The 12130-nt window shown below is 33.7% G+C and overlaps 1 protein-coding gene across 5 annotated transcripts in view; it reads left to right on the top strand.

Annotated features, from left to right (window-relative positions):
* The window catches only part of CHD1 (chromodomain helicase DNA binding protein 1), a 73844-nt gene that overhangs the window by 53900 nt on the left and 7814 nt on the right, over positions 1 to 12130 (top strand). For 4 of the 5 annotated variants that reach the window (XM_032476420.1, XM_032476423.1, XM_032476421.1 and 1 more), the window contains 5 exons: positions 886 to 1008; positions 1732 to 1860; positions 2315 to 2578; positions 2935 to 3075; positions 7903 to 8081. In XM_032476420.1, the coding sequence (XP_032332311.1) occupies positions 886 to 1008; positions 1732 to 1860; positions 2315 to 2578; positions 2935 to 3075; positions 7903 to 8081 (836 nt within the window). The remainder of the gene's footprint in view (positions 1 to 885; positions 1009 to 1731; positions 1861 to 2314; positions 2579 to 2934; positions 3076 to 7902; positions 8082 to 12130) is intronic. The other variant, XM_032476422.1, reaches the window with a different exon arrangement.

The following is a 12130-nucleotide window of genomic DNA, read 5'->3' as shown; positions in this document are numbered from 1 at the left end:
GGTTTTTCACAAAGGGATTGAATTTAAATGATCTCTTAAGATTTCACTTACCTCTGAAATTATATTTTTATTAAGGCATGGGTATATTTTTCTTCCTGTTATCAGGTTGAAAATGAACTTCTCATTCCATCATTAACTATACTATTCAAAACACAAAGCAGGATTCTGAAATCTTACATATATATATACACACACACACACACACACACACATATATATACACCTACTTATATGTATATTTATTTCTTTTTTAGTGAAAAACAATGTTTAAGATTTTTGGTAATTCGATGCTGCCACGCTAGCTACAGTCATTTCTTTGCATAGAATGGAAACCACTGGAAGAACTGTTCTATTCTTACCATTTAAGTTACGTTTTTATATTTTACTTCTTGGAAAAATGGGAACCTGTAGATATTTATCATTTGCTACTAAGAAGCAAAACAAATTAACTGATTTTCACTGAAAGTTTCATCACAGTGCATGCTTTGGGTCATCTTCTAGATGGATGATACTTACGTATTCTAGGAATTTGTATATACTTTATAGTTAAATATACTGTTGAGAAAGAAAGGAAATCTAAGTTAAATAGCACTGGATGCTAATACGGTATTAGGTATTTGAAAAAAACTTCTAACTTCACACTTACAATGTCTCATTTTGAACGGAGGGATATTTTTCTCATGTATTTAGAATTCATTCCCAGGGAAGTTAAATCTTTGTGGCATAGGTATAAAAAATGTATTTTGCATTCTAATTTGTTTATTCCTACAAGTTTTAAAAGTTGTAATTTGTGAATTATATGTATTTTTTTGGTAAGCATTTTTTAGCCAATAATTATTACTTTTCATGTCATTTATTAAAACAACATGAAAAATTGCTTTTCAGATTCTTCCAGATGATCCTGATAAAAAACCACAAGCGAAACAGTTACAGACACGTGCAGACTACCTCATCAAATTACTTAGTAAAGATCTTGCAAGAAAAGAAGCTCAGAGGCTTTCTGGTGCAGTAAGTTAAAATATGGTTAAAAGCAATTTACTTTAGGATAAGATTAATCTAGTTTACTGATCATCCTAGACACCTATGGTTAATGTGAGCTTAAAAGTGTGTTTCTAATTCAGTAGTTTTATTTGAATAGATTATTTATGTTGTACCTAGTGAGTCATATCTTTCAGAAGTAGGATTTTTTTCCCCCTATTATTTAGAGTGGGAATGGGAGCAATTTTTTGGAGTGGAGTGCTTTTTAAAAGGTCACGTCTCCATTACTGTTTTATTTGGAGACATTGGGCAGCTAAAGGAACAAACAGTAAAGATCACTGAGCTTACTTATGAGGAGGCTTCACAAAAGTAGGAAAAAGACACTGAAAGAGAGGTGATTGGAAACTAATGCAATGTTTAAAAGTTTGTGTGACCACAGTGTCAGTAACTACCTATGATTAAGAATAATTTCTAATGCTATCTGTGGTATCGTATTTAGCTGAAGATAATTTAGGAGGGTGAACAACCCTCCTGTTTCTCTCTACTCCTTTTTTTAAAGGAATAATTATAGTTCGTTAGCATTTATTCACGTTAGTATGTATTTGATTCATTAAGTTTTATCACTTTTGTTGATAAACTACACCAAGCTTAGTAAGTGTATCACCAACAGACTAAGGATTAAGTAGGAATATGTATTTTTAACTTTATAGGTTTAATATTGGAGTTGGTTAGAATAAAAATAATTATTTTTAGGGAGGTTCAAAGAGGAGAAAAGCACGAGCTAAGAAGAATAAAGCAATGAAGTCTATAAAAGTGAAAGAGGAAATAAAGAGTGATTCTTCTCCCCTGCCCTCAGAAAAGTCCGATGAAGATGATGATAAGGTAACAGTATATTTTAGAAAAGCAACCTGTTATATAGAAAGGGAACACGGCATGTTTTTTAGTATACTTTACATTTAAAATTTGAACTAAGGCTTGAAAATTTAAAGATACTGAACTTCTTTTTTATAGTTCATTACATAGTCTCATTTACAAATAAAGAATTCTACGCATCCAATAGAATATTACATATCACTTAGATGGATAGAGCAAAGGTCCTTCATTTTCAAACATTTGCCATTTGAATGACAATTCTGTCTCCATTTTTTGTAAATTTTGAATGGGACTGACTTACCTTAGTTTTTATAGACAGGCCCACATTGCATGTATCATTACTAACGGGATTCTGGATTATTTCTCTTGGAATCCACATACATGCAATCCACAGTCATGCAAAAAAAATTAGTCTTTGTCTAGATTTGGTTAGTAATACATTGGCCATACTTGCACTTTTCAGGATGAGATCACTTCTGTGAAACATCCAAATAAAAAAATTAAAACAGAAAGAGACAGTGAAGAAAAACCTGAGCCAGATGTTTGTATAAAGAAGGAACCAGAAGAAAAGAGGGAAGCAAAAGAAAAGGAAAATAAAAGAGAACTTAAAAGGGAGATAAAGGAAAAAGAGGATAAGAAAGATATAAAGGAAAAAGATTTTAAAGAAAAAAGAGAAAACAAAGTAAAAGAAGCTATACAGAAAGAAAAAGACATAAAGGAAGAAAAGGTATGCAAATCATAATATAAAACTTAGAAAGTAACCAATCAACATTTTACATTTTAGGAAAATAAATTGCCTATCAGCCCAATTAGTCTCAGTAACTGAGTTCTCTAAAAATACAGATGGGTATCTAGTAGAGGAGAAAAACAGATTTGAATCCTTTTAAATGCCTTATGTAATGAGTAACATTACAGAGTAGCTTTATTTTTGGTTTCCCCAAGTAAAATTAGGGGAAAGATAAAAAAGATAAGAATATTGAATGTGAATAAAGAATTATAGACTAAAATGAGACAGTAATTATCTTCTGAAAGTGTTAATCATTTTGCCTTGTTGGATTTTTGTTTAATTTTGTTTTTCATCAGTTGAGTGAATCCAAGCCTGATAGCAAGGAACGATCTAAGAAATCTTCAGTGTCAGATGCTCCAGTTCATATCACAGCAAGTGGTGAACCAGTTCCCATATCTGAAGAATCTGAAGAGCTAGATCAGAAGACATTCAGCATTGTAAGTAGTAGAGTTTCTGGTTATTAGTAATAATTCTTATAACATTCATTTATATTAATCTTTTAAAGCTTCTGATTTAGAAATGTATTTGAATTTAATACTGCTATATGTAGTTCAGATTGATAAAAGCAATTGAATCTAATTGTGAAAGATGTCTTAAAATTAGAATCAACCTGAAGACCTTCTTCATAAAGAGAGTGAACTTTTTCCCTCCAACTTTAAAATTTTTAAGCTTTTCACAATTCTTAAACATATTATAATAGTGCTTCTTATCTACAGTGAATAATTATCTTATCTTTTACAGATCAGTATTTTTAGAAAATACAGTAAAAATGAGAAGTGAAAATAAGACAAAAAGAATACAGACTATAAGCCCCAATGTTTAGTTATGATATTCAGTAGATGTAAAGTTATACTATCAAATTGATATGAAGATTTCTAAAATTTCTGTACATATGCTATTGTGGACTAGCACAGGTTAATAGGCCACACTTTGAATAACACCTTATTGATTTGTCTTGCTAAATAGCAGTATAATGTAACAGTCAAGAAAGAGTAGTGTTGGAAATCAAACATGGGTTTCACAGATGTCATTTCATTCTAAGCTTCAAATTCTTTTTCTATAAAATAGAATGAATAGTATTGTAAAGTTCTGTCGTTAGAATCAAATGAAGTGTGCTTAAAGCAATGCACAGCCTCTGGTACCTAATAAATACTTTATAAATGTTAATTGTCACTGCTCCAATTCCCATCTTCAGGCCTTGACCTTAGCATAGAATTTAGTTGTTAATTCTTTTTCCTCTACTCACATTCAGTCAATGAGCAGTCATATTGGCTCTAATACACTGGTTGAAACCACATTCATCTCTTTCTTAGATTATTTCCGTAGCTCCATAATTACTGTCACTGCTTCCACCCTTCGCATCTCACCCTGTACTCTTTTCATATTCAGTCTGTATTCTATACAGCAGCCAGAGTGATAATGACTGTTACAGGGATAATAAAGTCACCCCATATTACTTTTTCGTTTAAAACCCTCAAATGGCTTTCCCTTTCATTCAGGATAAAAGATAACAAATAGCCTAAAAGAGACAGCATCTGGTTTAGTTCTATCATTGGCTACTTTTCTCACACACTTGGTTCCAGCCACACTGGAATTCATACTCTTCCTTTGAACTCTTCAATTACTTGCTATTACCTCTGCTTGGGATGGCTTACTCTTTCATTTTCTTTAGATATCTTCTCAAACATCTCCCTTCTCTGAAATCATAAGGTAGAAAGCTCCCTGCTCTTTCCTGCTTTATTTTTCTTTATCACAGTTGTCACCAACACACTATATCTTATTTATTTATTGACTCTATTCTACTAGAGTACAGATTGCATAAAAGCAGGGTCTCTGTTTCCTTTACTGTTTTATTTTCTGGGTCTAGGACAATGCCAAGAACATAGTATGCACTCAACCTACATTATGTTGAATTAGCAGAATATAAACTACCAAAATTTAACAAGAAATAGGAAATGTACAGAACAGATAGGAATAACACTAAAAATTAGAAAGGATATTAAAGATTTTTCCTTTTTTTCTTTTTTTAAAAAAAAGACATCAGGCCAGAATTCTGATTTTTTTACTAGAGGATACATAATTCCAGTGATATTTAAATTATTCCTAGGAGGTAGGGTTGAAACCTGAATATGTACCTAGGGCTCTCCAACTTCATAGGTGGGACTGAGATTTGTTTACAGCCCCAGGCAGAGGGGGCCATTTTGCTCCATGGGTGCCTTTGTGGACCTGCGCCTCTAAGAAAAGCAAGGAGCAGAGTTCTTGCACACAAAGGGGACGAGGGCTGGTGCAGCTGGTTTGCAAGCCCATCTGCCCTGCGTGGACATGGCACTGACCCAATGGTACAACCCACCGGCCTCTAGGACGTGTAAGCAGAGTTCACACAGCAGGGTGAGTGCAGGAGTGGTGTTTGGTATTGGGGATGGTGCTGACCCAGTAGTGCACCACAATCCAAGTGTGCGAACCCAGAAGAAGGCAGAACTGCACTGGTAGCTCTGAGGGCAGAGAACCTGGGGGACACCAGAGCAGTGTAGTGATGTTCCAGTGGCTAAAGCTGGGACAAGGGCAGAGTCAACAAAAGTACTTAAAGTGCTCCAACCCTGCCTGCTATGCACCACAGCTCAGAAATGGGTCTGGAAGCCTCCATTCCAACAAAAGTGGAACAGACCCAGCCCCTGTCAGGGTTGTGATAACCTACAGAACAGAAAGGAGGCCTCGCTCAACAACCAGGGCAGACTCTGGTCACAACAGTGGCCACACCCCCAAGCAAAGGGATAATGGCCAACACACACAGAATAAAGACATGGCAACCATCCGCACTAAAAACAGACCTCATGACAAAATTATTAGGGGTGCGCAGTCTACGTAGGAACGCGTCCTCTTTAAAAGAAACAAACAAACAAACAAAACAAAACATCCCTTCAAGACCACGGTAGATAACTGATACTCCATAATCTATAGTGCCAGAGAGGTAATAAGTAAAATGAAGCAGAGGAACTACTCCCAATTAAAAGAACAAGAGAAATCCTCTGAAAGAACAATCAATGAAATAGACTTCAGTAGGCTACAAGATCATGACTTCAAAAAGGGAGTGACAAAAGCGCTGAAGGAAATAAGTGAGATTATGAATAGAGACAAAGAATACTGTAAAAAGGAAATTGAAACTATAAAGAGGAGCCAGTTAAAAACAGAAAACTCAGTGACTGAGATATGAGCCGAGCTAAAGGCAGTCAAAAGCAGACTAGGACAATGCAGAGGAGCAAATAAGTAACTTAGAAGACAGGGTAACGTAAGTCACCCAGTCAGAACAGCAGATAGGAAAGCAAGTAAAAACCAAGGAAAGCAATATAAGGAACCTATGAGAAAACATAAAGCGTGCCAACCTACTCATAATAGGGGTCCCAGAAGGGGAAGAAAGAAAAGCAGACTGAAAAGGTATTTGAAGAAATCATGACTGAAAACTTTCCAAACCTAAAGGAAACAGATATCCAAGTACAGAGAGCACAGAGGGTCCCCAACAAGAAGAACCCAAACAGACTGACACCAAGACGTTATAATTAAGATGGCCAAGGTTAAAGCTAAAGAAATTATTCTAAAGGCAGCAACAGAAAAATAGAGTTAGTTACAAGGGAACTCCCAAAAGGTTTTAAGCTGATTTCTCTACACAAGCACTGCAGGCCAGAAGGGAGTGGCAACATATATTCAAAGTTCTGAATGAGAAAAAGCTTCAACCTAGGATACTTTACCTAGCAAGGCTATCCTTTAGAATAGGCTAGAGAAAGAATTTCACAGATAAGCCAAAACGAAAAGAATGCAGCAATACTAAACCTATGCTAAAAGAAATATTGAGAGGCCTACTCTAATTAGAAAAGCAGTTGTAGAAATGAGAAGACCATAATTGGAAAGGTGATAACGACAATGAGTTGTAACAGAATAAACATGAAGATGTAAAAGAAGGACATCAAAATCATTAAACATGGGAGAGAGGAGCAAGAGAATACAGATTTTTTTTCTTTTCATTCTTTTTAGGATGTGTTTCAGTTTGTATGACTATCAGTTTAAAACCAAACAGATACAGTAATGGGTTAATATACTTGAAAAACAGTGTAACCACAAGTCAAAAGCATAAGGGGTAGTCACAAAAACCAAAAAGAAACCAAGATAATACAAAAGAAAATATCAAACCATAAAAAGAAAGGAATAATGAGGAAATACCAAATCACCTGGTAAACTAAATTCAAAATGGCAATAAACACATCAAAAAAAATAAAAAATAGAAATTAAAAATTATTATTCCTTACAAAAGTTGGAAAGCTTCCCAACTGATTTGGACAAATAGATCAAAACAAAAAGTACTCAAAACAAATTCACACATATATAACATAGACACTTAATTGGTAAGAAAGGCCCTTCACAGCCGTGATGTGAGGATTTCTTTTTTTAAATAAATGGTGGTGGTGAATCAGTTAAATATATGGTCTGTAGCTGATTCATCCTTACATTCTTGGAATTAACCCAACTTGCTGCTCATGGAAGTAAGTATAAATTTTAAAATTGTTTTTGCATTTACATATAATAAAATTTATTTGTACTTTGCTTTTTTAGTAATATTTTTCTTTTGGTATAAGGGTATAGTTTTTATTACACAAATTGAACTTTAGCTGAATCATAAAATTTTTGTAGTATGTCGTCCTTTTATTAGCACGCCAGCGACCTGTAGATTAGGGAAAAGGTTGGTTTCTATCACCCATCCCTTCTCCCCGACTACCCAAAATATGATAGTAGGAAAACTCATCATTAGTTACTTCATTTTGTCCCAAAGATTTAGAAGAATAGAGTTTATACTTGTAAGTTTATTGATTTTAATAGCCTTGTGAGAATATATTTTATTGTATAAAGATCTCTTTTTTAATACTCTTCTGTATTATAGTCAATATAGGATATTAACTAGTACTCTGAAGTATTCTGTTATCTTTCAAAATTCTTTAAGACTGCTTAGAATGTTATACACCAGTGTAAAAAGTAACCATTTTTACAGAAGGTAGGTAAAATCCAAGGCTCTTACTTACGAAGACTGATCTTAAATAATACTAGAAAGCATTGCTTTTTGAATAAAATCTGAAGGGAAAACCCCATACATTTAAGAGCTATGAGGTGAAATTTAGTGCTCATTTCAGCATTACTTACGTATCATTGAAAGGAGTAGATCTTTGTTGCATTCATGTTTTTAACACATGTATTTATATTCTTATTTTCCTATTTTAAAGTGTAAAGAAAGAATGAGGCCTGTCAAAGCAGCTTTGAAGCAACTTGATAGGCCTGAGAAAGGCCTTTCAGAAAGAGAACAACTGGAACATACTAGACAATGCTTAATAAAAATTGGAGACCACATCACGGAATGTCTGAAAGAGTATACAAATCCTGAACAAATCAAGCAGTGGAGAAAGTAAGTGATGTATTTTTCAGGAGGTGTTAAATTTGTGATTTTGTAACCATCTATTTGTCTCTTGTATTTCAATTTATTTTTCTCCTTCTAAAGTTTAGGGAAGAAAATGTTTAAAGAGGTAACCTGAAGATGATTGTTTTTACTTTTTAAAGCTTTTTATTCAAGAATGATTACTTACTTAGACATCATGGTAAGCCATAGAAGGTATCTCTGCCTTTAAATAGTGAAAGCTGTTTCATTAAAATTCAGGTTGCATCTTATTTTTTAAAATCTCTGCAGTTCACCAGATTATTCTCAGTAATATCTTCAAAGTCTGGTGTACCAAATTTATTGTTACATAAATAGCAATTCATTTTCTAAGTATGACTATAAAGTCTTGTAAAAATTTATACCCTCAAGCAGTGTAAAATGCAGACTTTTATTTCCCCTTTCATTTTAGAAGCAGCATCAACACAGTTGATCTTAAAATTACAAACCTGAACTGCTATAATATTATACTAGCCACTTATGGATTACCAAATCCAGGTCATTGTTAAGCCAAACTATTAGGTTAGGAAGAAAAATGAGCACAAACCAGTCACTGATATCAGTTTATTAGCCTGCTGTTTTCTTCACTATGTACAGTGCAGCTACTTATCAAAACAAAAACTTTACTGATATATTTCTGGAAAAGTCATGATTACACTAAAGTTAAAAAAATTCTATCCTTGTCCCCCTTCCTTAAATTCAGTCAGGATCCATTTTAGAAAGAGGAGGTAGGAACTTGATCATGATCACTAGGCTTTTGAAAACAAGTAAACTGAGCTGTCATGTCTAAAGAAACCAAATCCATGCATGGACGATAAGAGCGTGAAGTCACGTGCCTGGAATAACATGGAATGATCACTGGAGTTGGCAATCACAGGACACGCTTAGTCCCCATCTTGGATAGTTTTTGGCTGTGTGACCTTGAACAGTTACCAGTATGAGCCCCCTCAGTATTGTCATCTGTAAAATGATAGCATCTGTACTTGAAGCCCTTTATAAATTGTAAGGCACTACATAGTTTCCAGTTATTGAATGACGGTGATAAGAGATACCATGAGGAACAAGGCAATAATTCTAAAGAACTGTATTCATAGTGTCTGGTTTAATCTTTTATTTAGGTTGAAATATATATACTGGAGCTTTAATGGTTTCCTTAAATACCACGAAAAAGAGTAATTTACCTTTCTCAAAGCTCTTTCAACTCACACAATGATCCCCAAAGAACAGAACCACAGAACAGGAATACAGTAAAGTTAAATTATATATGTGTTGTGTGTGTGTATATATACATGGATTAAATGAGAATATAGCTAAATTCTCTATATTCAAGATCCAAAGTTAAGTTCTCTCTTTCAATGGATCCCAGACATATTCTTAATTATTGTTTGTCTGTGATAAAATTAGGAAAATAACAGAAGTGCTGTGAGTTATTATTCTTAAAGCTAAATTTAGTTAATTTAAAGGATTATGGAAATTTTCTTTTTAGTGTAAAGGAGCTTATTTTCTCTCTGGAAATAATTATTTGATGCATCCCAGTTTTTAAAACCTTATATGTAATTAAGAGTTTAGAATTTTGAGGTTGTGAAGAAGGCAGAATATTTTAGTTGCTTTCTAGATTAGAAATAAGCAGCATCTTATTGAAATTACAGAGTGGCTAATATAAATAGATGTTATTTTAGATTTAGTTTGCTATTAGGAAAAGGAGGATTAAAATAACCTCTAAAAGAAAAGAGACCAAAGAGCCAGGAGCCTTTTTTGTGTTCATCTTTAACTCCCAAGGTTTGATCCTTCTCTTTACCCAGTTAGACAAATTACCTTTGTGTTTCTCCTGTTTTGTGCTCATCTGCCTTGATTTATATTCCTTGGTTTTTATTTCTGCTGTCACTGCCTCTAGTTATAGTAGATTGCCTTGAAGGAGAGGAGAAAATAGACCCCAATTAAGAAATATTTCAAAGCAAATTAGTTTTTACTCTGGTCTGAGTGCTATCTTGGAGATAGACTGGGTGGAAAATGTAGAAGCAAGGAGGAGTCCCTTGTATTAAGACTTATCACTGAACTGCTGACCACCTTGCCCCACCCCACCCCACAGAACACAGTTACAGTCACTGATTCTACAAAACGAAAGAAGATAGAGACCTTACTTACAAAGATAAGGACTTGACCCATAATTATTACAGCAGTTGACATTAAGCAAGTTTTACTATGTTCCTGTTCTATAGCTTTATACCTGATAGTTTGCACCCCTTAGTCCCTTTCACCTGTTTTGCCCACACACCTACCCCTACCCCCACCTTTCTGGCAACCACTAGTTTGTTCTCTGTCTCTATGAGTCTGTATCTGTTTTGTTATATCTGTTTTTGTTTTTCAGATTCCACATATAAGTGAAATATACAGTATTTGTCTGACTTATTTCACTTAGCATAATACTCTCCAGGTCCATCCTTGTTGTCACAAATGGCAAGGTTTCATTTTTTATGGCTGAGTAATATTCCATTTTATGTGTGTTCGTGTATACACACACTCAGATAAATCACATTTTTATCCATTTATCTGTCTGGGCACTTAAATTACTTCTGTACCTTGGCTATTGTAAATAATGCTACAAAGAACACTTAGGTGCACATATCTTTTTGAATTAGTATTTTCTTTTTCTTCAAATAAATAGTGAGAAATAGAATTGCTGGATTGCATGGTAGTTATGTTTTTAATTTTTGAAGGACCTCCATACTGATTTCCATAGTGGCCATACCAGTTTACATTTGTAGCAGCAGTGCACAAGGGCTCCTTCTTCTCCACATCCTGGTCAACACTTGTTTTCTCTTGTTTTTTTAACAGTAGCCATTCTGACTGATGTGAGGGAATATATGTCATTTTGGTTTTGATTTGCATTTCTAGTGATTACTGATGAACATCTTTTAATGTGCCTGTTGGCTATCTGTATGTCTTCTTCAGAAAATACCTCTTCAGGTCCTCTGCCCATTTTTTAAACCTATTGTCTTTTTGATATTTTAATTTCAAAATAAGCTGTTTTAATTTAATGTCAAACACTGGATATTAACAAGATTTGCTAATTAAATTAGATGTCAATTACAAAGATTTTAATATTTTTTAGTATTGAAGTTGATTATTTTTTTCAATTGCTCGCTGATAAACTTTCTCTAGAATTTGTTTAAAGAATTGTCTTTGATGACTTGGTTAGCTATTTCTTCATTCTTTTATTTCATTGATAATTGATTACAGGGGAAAGTACAGTCTAAAGGATATTTCAAAAGAAAAACCGAACAGTATTGACTGTAGTTAATGATATGCATGCTGAGGTATTTAGAGGTAGATACAGTAATACCTATAATTTTTCTTTGAAATGCATCAAAGAAAAATGAGAGGACTGACAGAGGGATGGATGTATGAAATGATATGTGAATAGAGCAAGCACAATAAAATGTTACTAGGAGATCTAGGTAGTAGGTATATGGGTGATCATTGTAAAATTCTTTCATCTTTGATGTATGAAAATTACTTAAAGTTTTTAAGTAATTATGCATATTATGAAAATTTATTGGTTTAAAATAGCCTGCTATTTGTCTTGCTAACTTGATATGCTTTGATCATATGCTACAACTTATTTAAATAGCCCCATTTTACAGACTATGAAGTATCACTGTAGAAGCAAATTCTGAGGATACTGTGCATAAATCTATGCACATTAAACATAAGGATTTGGGTGACTGCTCTTTAGACTGCAGTACTTTTTTTATGTACAAAGAACTTTTTACACTTCTACAATAGGAAAAATTAGAAACTTCACATGAGACTGCAATACATTTTTAGTCTAGTTTTTGTAAAATTACAGACCAAAATATTGATGTAGAATACGTATCATCATATCATGCATTTAAGCAAACATCCTTCACAAACTAAATTGATAATACTAATGGTAATGTATAATTAATGAAACAAAACAGAAACACATGAGAAAGCCACAACCGACTTGACAACACTGATAAAAATTCTTTTAGAAAGTC

The sequence above is a fragment of the Camelus ferus genome, chromosome 3 (assembly GCF_009834535.1).
Source record: "Camelus ferus isolate YT-003-E chromosome 3, BCGSAC_Cfer_1.0, whole genome shotgun sequence".
Classification (NCBI taxonomy): Eukaryota; Metazoa; Chordata; class Mammalia; order Artiodactyla; family Camelidae; genus Camelus; species Camelus ferus.
Note: the sequence above shows the minus strand (reverse complement) of the source record. Positions and strands in the feature narration are given on the sequence as shown.